This window comes from Nyctibius grandis, chromosome Z, assembly GCF_013368605.1.
Source record: "Nyctibius grandis isolate bNycGra1 chromosome Z, bNycGra1.pri, whole genome shotgun sequence".
In the NCBI taxonomy this organism is placed as follows: Eukaryota; Metazoa; Chordata; class Aves; order Nyctibiiformes; family Nyctibiidae; genus Nyctibius; species Nyctibius grandis.
The window spans coordinates 97,184,159-97,201,805 of record NC_090695.1 but is presented as its reverse complement, the minus strand read 5'-3'; the positions used below and the strand labels follow the sequence as shown (position 1 = coordinate 97,201,805).

Below are 17,647 nucleotides of genomic sequence, written 5' to 3'. Positions count from 1 at the left end.
GGAAACTACGGCGGGGCGCCGCGGGGCATCTTGGGAGCCGTAGTTCTCTCCGCTGCGGTAGCGCTTTACGGCAGGTCGTAACGGTGAGGGAAAGCGCGCCACGTCCCACCGCTCTTTGCGACAGAGCGAGCGCGGGAGGGCGGGCGGCGGGGTGAGGAGAGCGCGGCCGGGGGGAACCGGGGGGAACCGGGGAGGGGCGGGGCTGCCCCGGGTAGGGAGAGCCCGGTGGGGTCGGGGGGTGGTGGGGGGCGGCCCTGCCCCGGCGGCGGTGGGCGGGGGCAGCCCCGGGCTGCGGGAAGGCCGTGGCAGGACAGGGGAGGCCCGGGCAGGACCCGCCGGGTGGCTGCTTCTGGTGGAAGGGAGAAGCCTCCTCCAGCTCCGTGCAGCCCTGAGGGGGCTGCGCCGCGAAAGGCCCCTGGGCCCTCCCGGGGTCGCTGGTTAAAGGCTGTCCAGGGCCGTGGGGGGGACATGCAGCGATCGCTCTCCATCCTCGGCAGGATCCGGCCCCAGGACAAGGACCCAGCAGCATGCCCTGGCCCCCCGGGAGCTGTCGCCGTCTCTGGTAATGAACTTTCACGCGAGGCTCTTTGCTAGCTGCGGGGTCAGGATGCTGCCTCAGCCCTGGCGTCTCTTCTCCCGGGCTGCGGAGGATACGGCATTGCAGAGGATCCGGAAGGTCCTGTGCGTGGCGGAGAAGAACGATGCTGCCCGAGGGATTGCGGATCTGCTCTCCAACAGCAGAATGCGACGGGTAGGAATACACAGCATCCCCTCACCGCTTCCTGGAACGCGTACAGGTCTGGCTTAGCTGGCTGGAGAGGATCTGCTTACCGGGGCCACCACGCAGCACAGTCCTGGTCTCGGGTGTAGTCTGTGTCTTGTGTGGTAGCCCCAGCCCGCTCTGCAGAGCTTGGCACAGGCAGTTTGCATCAGCACGTGCAACATCTTGCGCTGTTTTTGTCTCTGGCCACTTCTGGCTGCATGAGGGTACAAGAACAGCTTTCTTTAGTGGACAAACACCACTTGCCCAAAGGTATTTGGGAGTCTCAGACCCCTTTTCCTTGTGACTTAAGTCCTGTTGGAATTCAGCCCCCCAGCTGCACTCCCTCTGCCCAGTCTGCCTTCTCCCAGCACTGAGCTCTGTGGTGAGGGCTCCCTGGGTCATTCCTAGCTTTGCAGCGTATGCGAAAGGCTTCAGGAACTGAAACCATCTGCTGGCCTGTGTTTCCCAGTCAAAAAGCACCGCTTCTGCAGTGTCAGCAAGTGTCAGGGGCTTACTGAAGTTCACATGATAAAGCAAAGATGGTCTGTGGTTTGGAGACGAGGAGTTCAAAGATCTCTCCTCTGCTTTGTTTTGTGACATTTAAAGGTTTGCATAATTACTTCATGTTTCCAAGCTAAGGAACTAGAAGGTGCTTCTAGACCAGAATTCCATTTGAATGAAAGGTGTTATCGAGAACCTGAGCGCTGATAGTCCCAGTGAAGGAAGATCTCATCCTGCTTCTGTAGACCAAGCAGCAAATACCCAATCTAGAAACTTCCATGAGTCTTAGCTAGGTGGGAGATACTCTTGGTGACCCAAGCTGGCACTTGTTCAGAGCAGGATGGTTGTTTGCCAGGATATAATTGGCCACAGCCCCATTAAACAAATCTATTCCCCACTGTCTGTCGTCACTATCCATGGGGAGACAACCCTGACATCCCCTTCAGGTGTGGTTTAAAATACTCTGACGTTGGAAAGCGCCATCTCAGCGTCTCCATAGATGAAAGAGGCCATTCCTATTCACCCCACCTCACCTTTGTGTTTTGGCTACAGTACCTGGTTTTCACTTGCCCCGTGCTTCTCCGTGCTGTGCCATAATGGCGTGTATAAAGCGAGGCAGAACGCGTTTGGTCTCTGTTCGGAGCCAGGAACTCAGCAACTTTCCTTTTCTTTCCAGCGAGAAGGCTTTTCCAAGTTCAACAAGATCTACGAATACGACTACCAGATGTTTGGCCAGGTAGAGTTTTCTGTCATTCTACTGCTGGATTAGAGAAGTGCAAAACACTAATTATTAAAAGCCATTTGTCAGAAGTTACGAAACACGTATCCAGCGACGGGGACATCTTGTCCAAAGATGAGGAAAAGTCAGATGTTCTTTTCTTGGCTCAACCACTGACCTGGTTTGTTACTTTTAAGTCTTTCAACTTTCTGGTTAAAATCGGTCAAAAATATGTTGCTATTTAGAATTGGGAACTTCCTGCAAAAATTGAGGCTGTAGATTTAGCTGTCAGTAGAGAGAAGAGCTTGTTATGGTGTATTAGCAGGAGGGAGAGTTGTCACTGATTGTGTAAATTGAGAACTGCATTACGATCTGGGGGCTCTGGGTAGTTTTTAAGCAAACAACAGGCACTAATTACCTTGCTCTGTCTCTTGCAGAACGTCACCATAGTGATGACATCAGTGTCGGGACACTTGCTGGCTCACGATTTTAAGATGCCATTTCGAAAATGGTTAGTAGGTGGTGTCCCCAGCAGGAAGGGGGGCTGTCACCTGCTGGTTGGACATTAGGAAGCATTTCTTCTCAGCAAGGGTCATTAGCCATTGGAAGGGGCTGCCCAGGGAGGTGGTGGAGTCACCATCTCTGGAGGTGTTTAAGAAAAGACTGGACATGGCACTTAGTGCCCTGGTCTAGTTGCCATGGTGGTGTCAGGGCAATGGTTGGACTCGATGATCCCAGAGGTCTCTTCCAACCTGATTGATTCTGGGATTCTGTGCTGCTGTCACCCCCAAGCTGAGTGGGGCACTGCGAGTTCAAAGGGTGGGGAGCAGGGAGGGACTCTGACACCAGGGGCAGAGCAGGATGAGTACCAAATTTTATATAGAATAGCTAAAATATCGTTTCCAATGACTGTCTTCAGAGCGCAGTCGTAATACTGGTTAAAATACACGAAGGCAGATCCAAGGAATTAAACTGATTCCAAAACTTGATGTTTTTGTGTTCTTTGTTCAACTAGGAGTTGTCCTGGGAAGGGAGGTGCTTTCTCTAGCTTCCCTCCTGTTTGTTCTCTGTGCTTGAAATAAAAGAATTTGCTTGTTTAGGGCTGTTTTGTCCGGTTGCTTTTTGGTTCTGTTGCTTTTAAGCGTAACTCAGCATTTCATGTGAACTCTAAATTGTCTAAGACAAGGCCTGTAATAAATATATTAATTGCAGTACTTGAACAGCACTTCCTCACAAGGCAGCACCAGTCAGTGTCTCACAACATATGTTTTAGGTTTTGTTACACACACTGTTTCTCCTCTGTTTACCAGGCATAGCTGCAACCCTCTAGCTCTTTTCGATGCCGAAATCGAGAAGTATTGCCCTGAAAATTACATGGATATCAAGGTACGTTGTTTTTAAGAGTTTCCATGAAACTCTAAGTCCAGAGGTTAGTTCTACAAATATTATCTCAGAAGGAGGATTGTACCTTTGTCCTGAATGTCTAAGTTTCTAGAGCTTAGCACATTCCTCCTGCTTTTCGTAGGACTATATATGCCATTCGTTTGTGACACTGGAAGTTTCCTGCTCGTGTACAATTAGTACAGCAAAGGAACAACTACTTTGCTAAATGCAGAAATGATTTTTCCAAGAAGCTGGAATTGGTAATTGCGTCTCAATTTTACAAAAAATGCCATTTTCAGCAAACAGACTGTGGTATAATCCACTCCAAGCCATGCTTTTTAACAGAGTTAGATGTAAATAAATGACTCAATTCTTTTGAAAGCCGCCTAATCTCATGGGAGACACAATTACAAAATGTTATTGCAACAATCTATCTCTATGGATACATGTTGCATTTCATGTTCAGTTAATGAGTCACTCTAAAATTAAATGACAAAGCAAGTGGCCTGGTCTGTCTCACTCTGCATTGTTTTCCCATCTCAGAGAACCCTTGAACGAGAAGTCCAGCAGTGCCAAGCTCTGGTGATCTGGACTGACTGCGATCGAGAAGGAGAGAACATTGGCTTTGAGATCATTCACGTCTGCAAAGCCGGTGCGTAGAGCATCTTCTTCATCAGTCTGAGGTCCATTAAAGTGCTGATTTAACAGGCATCGCTGCTCGGAGATCTCGTAACGGAGGCGTGTTCTCAGTCCTACTGTGTCCAAGTTAAATATTGACTGTAATACTGATAAATATGTGGCTCCAATAGACCATAAATATATTCAGCTATTGGAAAGCTATAGACTAGGTTGACAGCATACCTCTTCGAAGACAGCTGCTTATTAGTTGCTCCTTTCCATCGGTGTTTGAGTCGCTCTTTGATTCCTTTTTTTCTGTTCCTGACAGTAAAGCCAAACCTCCGGGTTTTCCGAGCCCGTTTTTCAGAGATTACGCTTCATGCTGTCAGAACAGCCTGCGAGAACCTCACCCAACCAGATCAAAAGACGAGTGATGCCGTTGACGTCAGGCAGGAGCTGGACCTCAGGATAGGTACGTAAACATGCGCTGGAGGTGAGAGCAGGCTGCTAGGCCTGAGCTGCTGCATGCACCTCTTCGAAAGAGGAGGGAGCAAGAGCGTGGTACGTAGGCAGGGGACAGCTTTGTTAGCAGTGTGTAGCTTGTTGTCTATAAATACTTGAACTCCCTTAGCCTGCTGTACAAACGAGAGTCAGACATCAGGCTCTTCCTGGCTTCTCATCTAACCACATTGAATGCACATTGTTAAAGCTCAGCGAGGGGTGTTTAGAAATCATCTGTTCTTGTATCCTCAACGAAAGACAGAAATGCCCTCTGTAGTGTCATAAATCTGATTTTTAGGTCAGATACAACTCAATCACGTCTCGTGTTTTACTGGAAACATGCTCTTTGAAGCAAGCGTTAGGTTTACAGCTCATGCAGCAGTGACAGTCTTCTGCAACTTTCAGTGTTAAAATTACTCACAGTATTAAAAAGAACCATCCGACGTGTTGTGATTATCCTCCAATGTTGTATTATTCAGTGCTGCTGTCCGTTTTGTTTTCTCAGGTGCTGCCTTCACCAGATTCCAGACACTGAGGCTCCGGAAGATCTTCCCTGATATTTTAGCAGACCAGCTGATCAGCTATGGTAGCTGCCAGTTCCCAACGTTGGGCTTTGTAGTTGAACGCTTTAAAGCCATCCAGGCCTTTGTTCCTGAAGCCTTCTATAAAATAAAAGGTACGCTGGGGGAAAGCAAGCCCTGGGCTCCATCTCAAAGGGCTTGACGTGCTTAGAAAGGAAAAAACATTAGGGCAAAACCAAACAATGCTGCAGAGGTGTTTCCTCTTCCTTTGCCATGACCACTGAGCAGAACTGAAAGGTTTCCCACTAGTGTGGCCCCACTGCCTCTGCTGTATTTCCATTGTATTACTGCCATATCACTCAGATCTGTTGTTCAACACAGTGACACATGATCATGAAGACGGCAGCGTGGTCTTCAACTGGAAGAGGAACCGGCTCTTTAATCACACGGCGTGCCTGGTCCTTTACCAGATGTGTATGGAGGTAGGAAAGCTTGTAAATAGTTGTATAATCCAGTATCAGCCAAACATTTCCTGCATCCGTCTTGCTCAAGGCATTTAAAGAACAGTTTGTGTAAACTCTTAAAGGAGATTTTGCATTTTGCTTACTCTGTGTTTAGGATCCGGTAGCGACTGTTGTTGAGGTTGGGAGCAAGCCAAAGAGCAAATGGAGGCCCCTGCCCCTGGACACTGTGGTACGTTTGAACTCTGCTGAAAGGCCTATCTGAAAGAAGCTTTGAACAGATAATTTCACTCACCACGCTGAATTATGCACAAATACATTTTTTTCTGGCTCCTCCCAACGCAGGAACTTGAGAAGTTGGCTTCCCGCAAACTGAAAATAAACGCAAAGGAAACCATGAGAATAGCAGAAAAACTCTATACTCAAGGGTAAGAAAGCAAGACTTGGCTTGGTGAACTTAATTCTTTCAAAAATATGTGGCCTTTAGTCCAAAATGGGAAGCATCTTGGAGCACCCCTTAAAGTGCTCTTCTGTCTTTCTTCTTCAGGTTCATTAGCTACCCCAGAACCGAGACCAACATTTTCCCCAAGGAGCTGAACCTCTCCGCCTTAGTACAACAGCAAACACACGACCCAAACTGGGGAGCGTTTGCACAGAGGATTTTGGATCAGGGTGGGCCAACCCCTCGGAACGGAACCAAATCAGATCAGGCTCACCCTCCCATTCACCCCACCAAATACGCTGCCAACCTGCAGGTGAGTGTAACAAAGGCAGAGAGAACTGGGTGGTTTGTATTGCTTGATAAATAGAGAGAAGTCTTAATAATATGGTCACTGGCACAGTATCCTCACCTGAGATCTCACTAGTATTTCTTAATATCTCATTAACACAGGAGGAGACTCTGACCCTCTTTTCCTCTTTGACACTAGGGCAGCGAGCAGAGACTGTATGAATTCATTGTGCGCCACTTTTTGGCTTGCTGCTCTCAAGATGCCAAGGGACAGGAAACAACTGTGGAGATCGACATTGCTAATGAGCGATTCATTGCTCAAGGACTAATGATCCTGGCCCGAAATTATCTGGAAGTCTATCCTTACGAGAAGTGGAGTGATAAGGTAATACCCTTGAATCCCATAGATGGGAGAGGCTAAAGTACCTGGAGTTTAAAATAGCGCTTCACTGCCAGCTTCAGACCCCTCTATAAAATGTCCTTTGACAATTTCTGGCCCACTGGCTGTTTCACTCAGAGCCATCCCTGCTGAAAAGCTGTGCAGCTTTCTTGTGCCGGCTTTGGATAGATTCTTCCCCTTCTGACACCACAGCAGAGACCATCCAGGGCTGTGGGGTTGACTTTACTCACCAAGAGGAGCTGCGGTTGCTGTTCCGTGGTCTCTCTGGATAATCCTGAAGACCCTGAGACTGGATCTCCTCCAGAACAGGGTGCTGCTCTATGACTGCACTGGCCTGCTGTTAGTGTGACATTTTGTCTTCAGTGAATGGACCAGAAGGCAGTTTCAAAGAGATTCTCCTTCCCTTCAGGTTATCCCACTGTATCAGAAAGGGTCTCGCTTTCAGCCCACTACAGTGGAGATGGTGGATGGGGAAACCAGCCCTCCATTGCTCCTCACAGAAGCGGATCTCATTGCTCTCATGGAGAAACATGGCATTGGTCAGTATTGGCAGCGTGGCCTTTCGCTCTTGGGAGAGCTTTGTTCATAAGCTTCTCAACTTCTCTAACACCAGTTCTGTCCCACCCTCAGAATAGGGAATTCTCTAAATGTCCCTTCAGACAAGAAATCACTTAAATATACAGAACAAAGGGATAGTAGAGACCTGTGGGCAAAGTCCAGACATCCTAAGGAGTCTGCAGAGTGCCTCCGGTACCTAGGGAGGTGTGCAGTTTAGGATCCAGGTTGTGCCCGCCAGCACTTTGTTGGCCTCAGTGCCAGTGGGACATAAGGGCAGTGCTGCTCCTGACCATAAGTTGTCTCCTTGTCCCTTTAGCACCTTGCACTCTGCACTAGGCACAGGGTAGATCACTTCTTGGCACCTAATTTGACTAACAACCTGTCTGCTTTCAGGGACTGATGCCACTCACGCCGAGCACATCGAGACAATTAAGACACGGATGTACGTGGGCCTTACGGCGGATCAGCGGTTCCTCCCGGGCCACCTGGGCATGGGGCTGGTTGAAGGTAAGGGCAGTGCCCGCAGGAAGATGGTAGGTTCCTTACTTGCTCCTTCCTTTCACTTACCATGCAGTATGTTCCTCAGGCTATGATTCCATGGGCTACGAGATGTCCAAGCCTGACCTTCGAGCTGAGCTGGAGGCTGATCTGAAACTGATCTGTGAGGGGAAGAAAGATAAATCTGTAGTGTTGCAGCAGCAGGTCCAAAAGTACAAGGAAGTCTTCATCGAAGCTGTGGCCAGAGCCAACAAGTGAGTCCTGTCTTTGCCCTCTTGTTTGCTTTGCTGTTCTGGGAGGTGCTGGCTTCTCGTCTGTGGCTCAGCCTGGAGTGGGATCCTGTCACGCTGCTTCCCTGGAGCTCTGCCCAGCGTGTGTGGGCATTTGCATGGGAAGGGATGACTCGCAGCCTGGCACGCTGTCATGAGTTGGTGCCAACTAACTGCTCATCGGGGTTTAAACCCTTAAGATTAAATTCAGAGCTGTCTGAAGGAGATGGCAACGTGCACTGACCTCTTTTGTGTTGTACCCACACCTAGCCTCTTCCAGAGGCACAGTGCTGCATCAACATCCTTGTGGAGAAGCTCAGAGGGGCTGTGTGGCGGGCAGCAGGCACCAATTCACTGCAGCACCTGATTGCTCTTTGCAGAGGAGACACACAGGATGCTCTGCTTGTTTCTTCACAGGTTGGACCAGGCCCTGGCTCAGTACTTTGGAGAAGCCACAGAAATTGCAGAGCAAGAGGAGGTCTACCCAGCAATGCCCGTTTCCATTCGGAAGTGTCCGCAGTGCAACAACGACATGGTGCTGAAGACCAAGAAGAATGGCGGGTTGGTGATCTTCCCTGTTGTAGCAAGTAGCCTTCTGTGTTGGTTTGTGTTTTTCTAGGCCTTGTTCATTTACCTCCCCTCTGCAGCAAGCATGAACACTTGGGCTGCAGCTAGCTAGCTCCACCAGCTACGTCAGCTGTGTGGACTCAGCTGAACCTCTCTCTCAAGTATGTATTTGCCCTTAAAATTTGTTGTTTTGACAATTTCTGATGGCTGAGGAGACAGGAGAACAGATCACTGACTGTCTTGACTTCGCCTCTTCCTCATCCGGTGCCTTTGTCCCACGGCAGGTTCTATCTCAGCTGCACGGGCTATCCGGCTTGTAAAGCTGCAGTCTGGTTTCCTGATTTCGTGCTGGACGTGGCCAGGGATGAGAGCGTCTGTGCTGTGTGTAAACCGCATCCAGTTCACAGGTAGGTCACACCAGTTATCCCTTGGGGGAGCGTGGCCCCTCAGACGTTATGTGTCAGCCATCAGGGCCAGAGACTTCTGTGGGCTAGGCTGAGCACCCATTTTCCATTCCAGTGTTGGGAAGCTGGAGCAGCACTCTCATGGCTTGGGGGTAGATAGAAGAGGGGTTGGGGAAACTGGTGTGAGTATAGCAGGATTTAAAAAACAAAAATCAAGTCCAAATTGAGGTCTGTCAATGAGAAATTATACGAATTGGGAGACTTTTTTTCTTCCTTTCCTTTTAGGCTGAAGTTTAAATTCAAGAGAGGCAGCGTTCCACCCGTTATGCCCCTGGAGTTTGTTGGCTGCATCGGAGGCTGTGATGAGATGCTAAAAGAGCTCTTGGACCTGAAGTATTTACACAGGTCGTCCCAGCCCTCCTCGTCGGCCAGCCAGCCAGCTAATCACTTGCAAGTCAACAACTTTAACAGAGCTAGCGGTGAAAACAGGCACGTGAGGGGGACAGCAAACATGACACCAGGACACCTGCTCCCTTTGAACTCAACGAGAACATCCAGGCCTGCTCCTGATGATGGGAACAACGCAGTGGTGTGCAACTGCGGGAGTGAAGCCCTGCTGCTAACCGTGCGCAAGGAAGGGCCCAACCAAGGCAGGCAGTTCTACAAGTGCAGCAGCAGCACCTGCAACTTTTTTCTCTGGGCTGACGAGCAGTCAGAGGACAGAAGCAACGCGGCTCCGCGGGGCTCTGCGCTGCCCCAGCCCTTTGCAGGAAGGGGCCCAGCAGGATTTCGGCGCCCAGGAGGAGGGAAAGGCCCAGAGCACTTTGGAAACAACAGCTCCAGTTCAGGAGACGGCGCAGTCTGCATGTGCGACCAGCCGGCCGTCACGCGCACCGTCCAGAAGGACGGGCCCAACAAGGGGCGGCAGTTCCACACCTGCCCCAAACCCCGAGAGCAGCAGTGCGGCTTCTTCCAGTGGGCAGATGAAAACGTGGCACCAGGTAAGGCTGGGCTTGGGGTGAGACACAAGGGTTGGAGGCTGTTCTTGAAGCCAGACCGAACACCTTTCTCACACGTGCATGATGCTACCGCAGCGTGACAGCTCTTGCAGCAACTCATACGTTTGACAGGCTTCAGGTTTGTCTTTAGACCATGTCAGCAGTGTTACAGCACTTCAAATATTGCTTGTAACAATCAAGTCTGGCTTACCTTTCCAAGCACTAGCCGGATATGTCCTCATAGCGCACATCTGCTGAGCTCCAAGCAGGATGCTTTGCTTCTACGTGCAGTAAGCTTGAGCGTCTGTCTGTCCATGACTCGTTGGATAAAGCCCAGCACTCCTTCCAGCAGTGGGAATTTGTCCTCCTAAATGGCACTGCTCAGCTTTGTGAGAGCTGTTACTGACTTGGTGCAGAGTTGAAGCAGTGGCACCACTTTTGGAGCTCTTAAACCCCATTCTGTCATGCCAGGGAAACTGGGCTACTCCCTCTGCCCTGGTTCAGGAATGCAGTGAAAGGCCAGGTCTTTCTGAAGCTTTGATCAGAGCTGAGAAACTGAGTGTGGCTGCTGTGGAAAGATGCTGAAAACAAGTACCCATAAAAAAAATAATCACAAAATAACGATGGGAAAGAAAGAGCACTGACACAACGGGAGAGTTAGCAAAGTACAGAGGTGGAGATGTGATCTGAGACAGATCTTCAACGCTAGCCATCTCCTCCTTAGACATTCAGGCCTGAAGAGGTAGAGTCAAGTTTTCAGATCTACTTAAAAACCCAGTTCTCCTCTGGCATGTTTTGTTGTTTCTGCTGCAGCTGTAGACCAGAGTGTGCAACCAGACAGCTCAGTTTCCCCTGTTCTATTCCCACATTTCTCTAATGCTGCAAGACAAGCAGGTGACATCTAACTGTTCAGACAAATCTGAAGCAATTGTAGTTTCAGGATTACTCTGAGGGGCTGGGATAGTAAAATCCTTGATCTGCCATTTTGAACTTCTGTTTCTCACCTACTTATATTTTCAAAGGTACTTAAATGCAAGTTGTTTCTCTCTAGGGCCTTCTGGAGACGTCTCTTTGAACCACTTTGGGAGCAGTGGATACTCAAGAGGGTTGGGAAGTAAAGCCAAGCGACCAAGCAGTCTCTCCTCAGGAGCCACTGCCAAGAAACCACGGACCTGTAGCATTTGCCACCAGCCTGGCCACACGAGGAAAACCTGCCCTCAAAACCACTGAGCCTGGATGGCATCTTGAGAGCCTGAAAAGGCCAGGGTTGCGAGCTGCTGCAGGAGCAACAACTGCTGAAAGGAACTGGAGTCTAGAACCAAGTCTATGGAGTGCTTTCTGGAGGGGCTGGTTGCAGGCTGCTCCTGCCAAGGGGTACTCACGCAGGCATGACATGCCTGGGCAGCAAGGATTCAACCTGCTTTGAAAGGTGGCTCTGCTGCTGCTGTCAGCCTTTGTTTTCAGCTGCTCTTCTGCTGAGCAGATTGGGAGAGTCTAAAACATTTCAAGGAAGCATTTAGAAACTGAATCTGCAGAGAAAACAGCACTGGCTCTAGTCCACCTTTCCACTGCGGGGGTGGTTGGACGCAGCCTTTCCACATGAGGAAGAGCTGAACCGTAGCCATGAGGACGGACACCAGGGCTGTTTACCTCTTTTCAGTCCCTGGCTTTCCACAGCGTGGAACTTTATTTTAAGTAAGTTCCCTTCTAAGTTGATGTTACCTGAGCAACATTCCCCTTTTTTGTCACCATGTCATACCTCTTACCTTGGTTGTCCCTGCCAGTGAAGGAGGGCCAGGTGCCGAGAAGCTGGATCTGGTGCTTGCCCTGGAAGGGAAGCTCAGCTGCAGGGCTCGGGGAAAGCCTTCAGCTTAGGCAGTTCCTGAATTTGAACCTGAATTCTTCCTCAAACCTTGAGACATGCCTCGGTGATGCTGCTAGCTAATGGAAGTTATTTTTGTCAAACTATTAAGTTTCTTATTAAAAGATTATTTAATTTTTAAATTTGATACCGTGACATCTTAACTCTGCCTTATTGCCTCCTACTTAAAATAGTTAAGCTATTACTGTAAAAGCATCCACCCAAATCCTGCTCTTTCCACTCACTCACTCATGGGAACAATACAGAAGCTTTCTGGGCAGAAACGCCTCGCGGTGTTATTTAGAAGTGAGCTGCAAGAGGGGTATGGAAAGTGGGTTTAACTCCCCAGCTGCGTGTGCTGGGGTGTTGCTGCCCCGGGACAGCCAGCTGGCTGAACCAAAGGCAGGTTCTCTTTTCCTGTGCTTAGTTTAGACTGAACTCCCTGGGAAGCCAGGCTGCCTCCTCCCTCTCTGTTGGGGCTTCCTCTGGACATCAAAGCGGGTAGATCCACACAACTCCCATGTCCTCTTCTGCCAGAGGACAGCACTGGTTTTCCAGCAGGGTCTCTGATGCCACTCAGGACCCTGCTCCTTTGGGACACAGAGCAGCTCCCCAGGGTCAGTACGGAGGTGACGTGCAGCATCCAGAGCAGCCAGCGTGGGCAGGAGGCTGAAGCACTTTCCACAGAGATCACAGCAGCACAAATTCACTTTAAGGTCTGCACAAGAGCCCAGAGAGCCTTTAACTCTGCAGCAGCCCATCGCTGTCAGACCTCAATCCATGGAGTAAGGTCAGGAGCACTCAGGCTGCATTTCCCTCTACCCCTCACTCCCACGATTAACAGCTGTGGCCTAAAAATACAGACCTGCCAGCTAAAATAACAGGATTACGAGGTGGTGTAATGCAATCACCGAGCTGGCGAAAGCACGGCCGAAGCCCCGGCAGCAGCCTCTGAATGGCAACAGCAGCAGAAAGCAGTTGTGCAGCACACAGGCAGCAGGTTAAACGCTGCTGATAGCATCAGCCGTTACCAGCGTTACTGGTCTAACCCTGGTCAGCATGCAGGCAGCTGAGCAGAGCCGCTGGGTAAATGGCACAAGCTCAGTGTCCCGACAGCAGCCAGGCACTCTGCAGGCGTAGGGGTTTGGAAGAGGTGGAGAAGGGCCTTGCAGGGTGGGGTCTGACCACCACCAAGCTCTCCACGCAGGGAGGGGACACCCTGGGCAGCTCTCGGGCACGCCAGCGCAGCTGGAGGATTGCTTCAGCCCTCCTCACGGGCAAGGAGACAAAACAGAGCTGACACGAGAGAACCAGTGTACACAGGGAAGGTTTATTCTCATCGCTGACACCTGGGAAGTGGTTTGGAGGAAACTAAGTAATCTTCAGACTGGGAGGAAAAGCACAGGGTTTGTTTTCCTCCCATAAACAAGATGATAGCTGTAAAGAAAACTAAACCACAGCAGCTGCTCACACTGAAATCCACAGGATTTCTCCATCTCCACCAGTGTGCAAAACCAGCTCTTCCCATTAAATACAAGAATATATGCCTTCGCCCTGGGACTACAGCCAGAACCAAAGCCTGCTAGCAGCCACTCAAAGGAAAAAAAACAAAACAAAATGCCCAAACAAAACATAATAAAAAGCATAAACCGCTTCAGTTCTTGCTCTGCTCAGAGCATCATTCCTGTCCTACCTTCTTGCCCCGTACCACGGGGCTCCGGGGCAACAGGACCTCAAGACAGCAGCAACACGTGTGTGAAAAGGTCACTGGACAGACTGGAAGGGGACGCCATGGTTTCTTGCAGAGCAGCGAGTACCCGCAGACGGATGCTGGCAGTGACCCACCCACCAGGGAGGGGACACAGCCCTGCTGCAGCCTCCACCAAGGGACCCATACCAGGAACCTCCCGGGAGCCAGCAGCTCCTTTTTGGGGACATCTTCCAGCAAAACACCACGTGGGACAAGGGCCACGACACCCCAGCGCTGTGCTGGAAGCACGGCCCTTCATCAGGGCAAAGCCAATACTGGCAGAACGATGAGGTAGGGCTGAGCTCGCCCCTTTTGGCAGCTGAAAGGGTTTCCAAAGAATAAACCTCCAGCCCTGTTTGCTATGGCTGTACCTTCAAGTGCCCAGACAACCACCCAGGTCATCGCTCGGGCAATATCCTGCAGAGGGATGAAGCTCCCACCTTGTCCCAAAAGCTGGCTGAGGGGTCTGCAGGACACAGGAACTGCTCCCCTCCCGCTCCAGCTGTCTGGGAGCACAAGGGAAGCCCAGGAGCTGTGACAGCAGGCTGGGACAGGCAGAGGACACTGGGAACCAGAGACCAAACATGCTCCACACCAGCTCCCAATGCCCAGCGGACGGGACTCACCTGCAGGTACTCGAGGTGTGGGCTGCGCTCGCCCCAGGTTCGGCAGAGCCTCCCAGCCCCAGGCTCCTTACACCAACACCCACCTCTGCACAGGCACGTTTTATTCAGAAAGAAAATACTTTTTTTTCATAAAAGTGCAAGAACTTTGCCTCTTACTGACTAGTCAACTAGAAGCATTGCGACCCTCACAGCGGGAAGCAGCAGGTGGGCGAGGAACCCCATAACGTTCAGGAGCTCCCAACACACTGGTCATTTGTCCTGCAGCAGGAGCTCTGGCTCACAGATGGCCCTGTAGAGCATGAAGCCCATCTCATCGATTTCCTCTTCCAACAGCTCACAGAAGAGGTTGATTTTGTGGTTGAAATAGGAAGGCAGGACCCCTTTCTCCAGGTAGCCTACCAGCTCCTCGAGCACCTGCTGGAACCTGTCAGCAAGGCTTTCTTCTGCCCAGTCCGGACTGGTGGCACTGAGGTGAAGGATGACGTGGGTCAAGGGGCTGCCGCTCAGTTTGTGCAGGGCGGGGTGGCTCCTGCAGACGCCGTTCAGGATGCAGAGGCAGTGCTGCCGAGCCCCGGAGTCGCTGGCATCCAGCTCCTTCACCTTCGAGACCTCTGCCCTGTAAAAGCTCTCAAGCCAGAGGTTTTCCACCAGTCCTTCAGGAGGAGCAGCCAGAAGAACCTTGTCCTCCATTTCCACCACCGGGAAGAGGCTGATGCTCAGCTCAACCTGATCGTGTTTGACTTCCAGCTTCAGCTCCTGGGAGGCCACGACCGGGTGGATGACGCTCCCCAACAAGCTGCCTATGGCAGGCCAGTTGATGGAGGCCACCAGCATCTTGTGCAGGGTCTCGTTGAGCGCATTGGAGGAGAGGTACTGGCCCACGATGAACCTGTCCCAGGGGCTGCGCCCACGAGGGAAATACTCCAGGTCAGTCCTCTTGATCATCCAGTACTGGGGGTTCCTCACCACGGTGTCCTCTCCCGGGATGAGGCTCCAGAGCGCGGCGTCGAGGACCACCGGCAGCATGAGGTGGATGTGGTCGGCTGCGAGAGCCCCGAGGCCGTCGAGCAGGGGACCGCTGAGGAAGAAGCTGCCGAAGGGCAGCTCCGGGCACTTGCTCTGCAGGAAGCTCTGCAGTTGGGCGCAGACGCTCCTGGCCAGCTGCGAGGCGAGGGACACTTGCACCTCGGGCACAGCCAGCCGGCTGCTGTAGTGGGAGAGGAGCTTCTCCTGCAGCGTGAAGCAGCGCGGAGGGCTGGATTTGAGCCAAGGAGTCTCCGGAGGGGCAAAGCAGACCCTGGGCTCTGTGAGAAGGGGATGGGGCAGAGGGAAGGGAGAAGGCACAGCTCTCAGCAGATCATCTGCAACCTACAGCAGCAGCTTCTCCTGCCGCAGCCGAGGGGGAGGCGTGAGCTGGGTGCCCAGCTCTCAGCCCACCTCTCTGGATGTGAGCCTGACCTTGCTCAGAGGGCCACCACCGAGTCCTCCGCCATTCACAGCGCTTCTCAGCCAAGGCAGAGCCCAAACTAACCTCAAAACCCAGCAGCGCCCGGCCTCACCGCCCAGCTAGAGATGGGTAAACCGGGCTGAGCACCCGCAGCTGGGCAAGGGACTCGCTGCCAGGTCCCTACATGTCTCAGCCCCACTGGGACTGCTCAGGCAGATCCAGCCTGCCCCACTCAACTCCTACAAACGCTCCTGCTCTGGGTCCGGTATCTCGGGACCTGCCCTGTGCCGAGCGGGGCTGCTTTGCTGCTTGGAAAAACGCCGTCTCTGTAGGCAGCCGAACAAGGCAGCCTTTGTCTGCGGCAGCTCCCGAGTGCACCTTCCTCTAGGCAGAGCTGACCCAGAAAATGAGCACAGCAGACACCGCTCCAGAGGAAACAAAGCCCCAACAGCCTCCACCACGCCGCGGTGGCCGAGACACCCAGGACGTTATCGGAGGTGCCGTTACTGCAGGCATTGCCTAAAAAAGGGGCCGCAGCTTGAGAGCCTGCCAGGAGGGAGGGCACGATCGGGTCAGCTTCCCGGACACCGAGCTAAAAATAACATGGAGCTCCCAGCCCAGGGGGAGCGGTGGCACAGCCGGCCTGGAGGACATCAAGGTGATCTTCCCAGCCGCGGTGGGAGCCGGCACGCACACCATGAGCCTCACCTAGCACCGGTGGCTGAGCCAGAGAGAGCAGAGGCTCGCTGAGGTCTTCCCTTCTCTGCTTCTTGGGGGGTTTTGGCGTCGCCTTGATCAAGGCCAAGTCCTGCCAGCTCTCCTCCAGGGTCTTCTGCTCAGCTTTGGGATCACCTTCGTCACGAGGGCTGGTGGCTCGGTCTATCAGCTGGAGGGAAGGAAAACCCACGTGGACAAGTTACTCTCTCAGCGCTGTTTCCCTACAGTCACACCCTGAGCTAAGGGGGACAACAGCCCCTCTGGTACATGCACGGGGAGACACAGCCCCACACAGGCAAAAACACCCAGTTTAGGGGGCCACAAAGGTGGCAGATTTTAAGTGGAAAATAGTCACGTGTCCAAACATTAATTAAGCCCAAGGTGCCTTTCTGGATGGCAAACCGTATCCCAAATGTGTGTTCCAGGCAAACGGTGCAGGGCTGAGCGTGTCCCCGCAGGGTGGGAGCACACAGCTCCATGCCCACGGCGCTGCCACCATTTCTGCCAGACTCGAGGGACCAGCTCGGGAGCAGCCAGTGAGCTTTGCGGTGCATCTTCCCCCACCGCAGCCAGGGAGCAAAGCGGCTCTCCTCCCTGGGCCAGCCGGCCGCTGGCAACCTCCGGGCCCCGACGGTGGCCACCCCAGCCTTACCCGCTTGACAGCCAGCGTGGCGATGGCCAGCACGGCCGCGCCGCTGACGCCCAGCACCAGCCTGGCGTTGGCCAACAGGAGGTCGAGGACGCTGCCCAGCCCGCTGTCCTCCTGCCGCTTGCCCCGCTGGCGCGTGAACTCGGCCATGGTCGCCCTGCGGAGGGGGAGAGGAGCGTCACCCTGCGTGGGGGGAGCCCCCTCCCCGGGGGGACGCACAGCCCGCGGGGTGGAAGGGTTTTGGGGAACGGGGGGGGTTCTGTAGTGCCCACCCCGCCGCTCCCCGCCACCGCCGGGGCAAAGGCTCCCACCGCCGCCGCCGGGACGCCTGGGTGCGGCGGGGAGGCAAGGGTCACCCCGGCGGAGCGAGGGTCACCCGCTGCTCGCCCGGCCCTGCCGCCACCGCCTCGGGAGGAACAGGCGGCGCGGGGGGTACCGCGGCCCGCGCTCCCGGGGAGAACCGGCACAGAGACCCCCCGGGTGCCATGGGGAGGCGGCCGGGCAGCGGCCGGGGCCGGGGCCGGGGCCGGGGCGCAGTGGGGCTCCCCCCCCTCCCGCACTCACCCGCGCGTGCCGGCGCGCCCCGCAGCCCCCGCCGCTGCCCCAGCCAACGGGAGCCCGACAGCGCCGCGCGGATCCGCCCACGCGCGGAAGCAGAACGCGGCTCCACCCTCTTATGGCGTCACCGCCGGGGCGTGGCCAGGAGC

The 17,647-nt window shown here is 53.2% G+C and overlaps 2 protein-coding genes across 5 annotated transcripts; one reads left to right on the top strand and one right to left on the bottom strand.

Annotated features, from left to right (window-relative positions):
• The first annotated feature begins 112 nt into the window (after nt 1–112).
• TOP3A (DNA topoisomerase III alpha) lies at nt 113–11,900 on the top strand. 3 transcript variants are annotated; one of them, XM_068423550.1, is made up of 20 exons: nt 113–151; nt 498–751; nt 1,941–2,000; nt 2,420–2,493; nt 3,293–3,368; nt 3,909–4,017; nt 4,312–4,455; nt 4,990–5,160; nt 5,405–5,487; nt 5,624–5,698; nt 5,812–5,894; nt 6,014–6,221; nt 6,396–6,581; nt 7,006–7,135; nt 7,548–7,661; nt 7,741–7,906; nt 8,339–8,482; nt 8,773–8,895; nt 9,178–9,893; nt 10,942–11,900. In XM_068423550.1, the coding sequence occupies exons 2-20, from the start codon at nt 566–568 to the stop codon at nt 11,118–11,120; spliced, it is 3,027 nt and encodes a 1,008-aa protein (XP_068279651.1). In that variant the 5' UTR covers nt 113–151; nt 498–565; the 3' UTR covers nt 11,121–11,900. The 3 variants fall into 3 exon arrangements, with proteins under 3 accessions (XP_068279651.1, XP_068279650.1, XP_068279653.1); XM_068423549.1 differs by having other exon boundaries at nt 5,387–5,487; XM_068423552.1 differs by lacking the exons at nt 7,006–7,135; nt 8,339–8,482; nt 8,773–8,895; nt 9,178–9,893; nt 10,942–11,900 and having other exon boundaries at nt 5,387–5,487; nt 7,741–7,886.
• A 1,159-nt stretch (nt 11,901–13,059) lies between these two features.
• MIEF2 (mitochondrial elongation factor 2) lies at nt 13,060–17,583 on the bottom strand. Of its 2 annotated transcripts, none has more exons than XM_068422689.1 (4): nt 17,505–17,583; nt 16,944–17,097; nt 16,283–16,460; nt 13,060–15,431 (listed from the first exon to the last, which is right to left on the bottom strand). In XM_068422689.1, exons 2-4 carry the CDS (start codon nt 17,088–17,090, stop codon nt 14,377–14,379), a joined length of 1,380 nt encoding a protein of 459 aa, XP_068278790.1. In that variant the 5' UTR covers nt 17,091–17,097; nt 17,505–17,583; the 3' UTR covers nt 13,060–14,376. The 2 variants fall into 2 exon arrangements, with proteins under 2 accessions (XP_068278790.1, XP_068278791.1); XM_068422690.1 differs by lacking the exon at nt 17,505–17,583 and adding an exon at nt 17,213–17,462.
• Nucleotides 17,584–17,647: the final 64 nt, after the last annotated feature.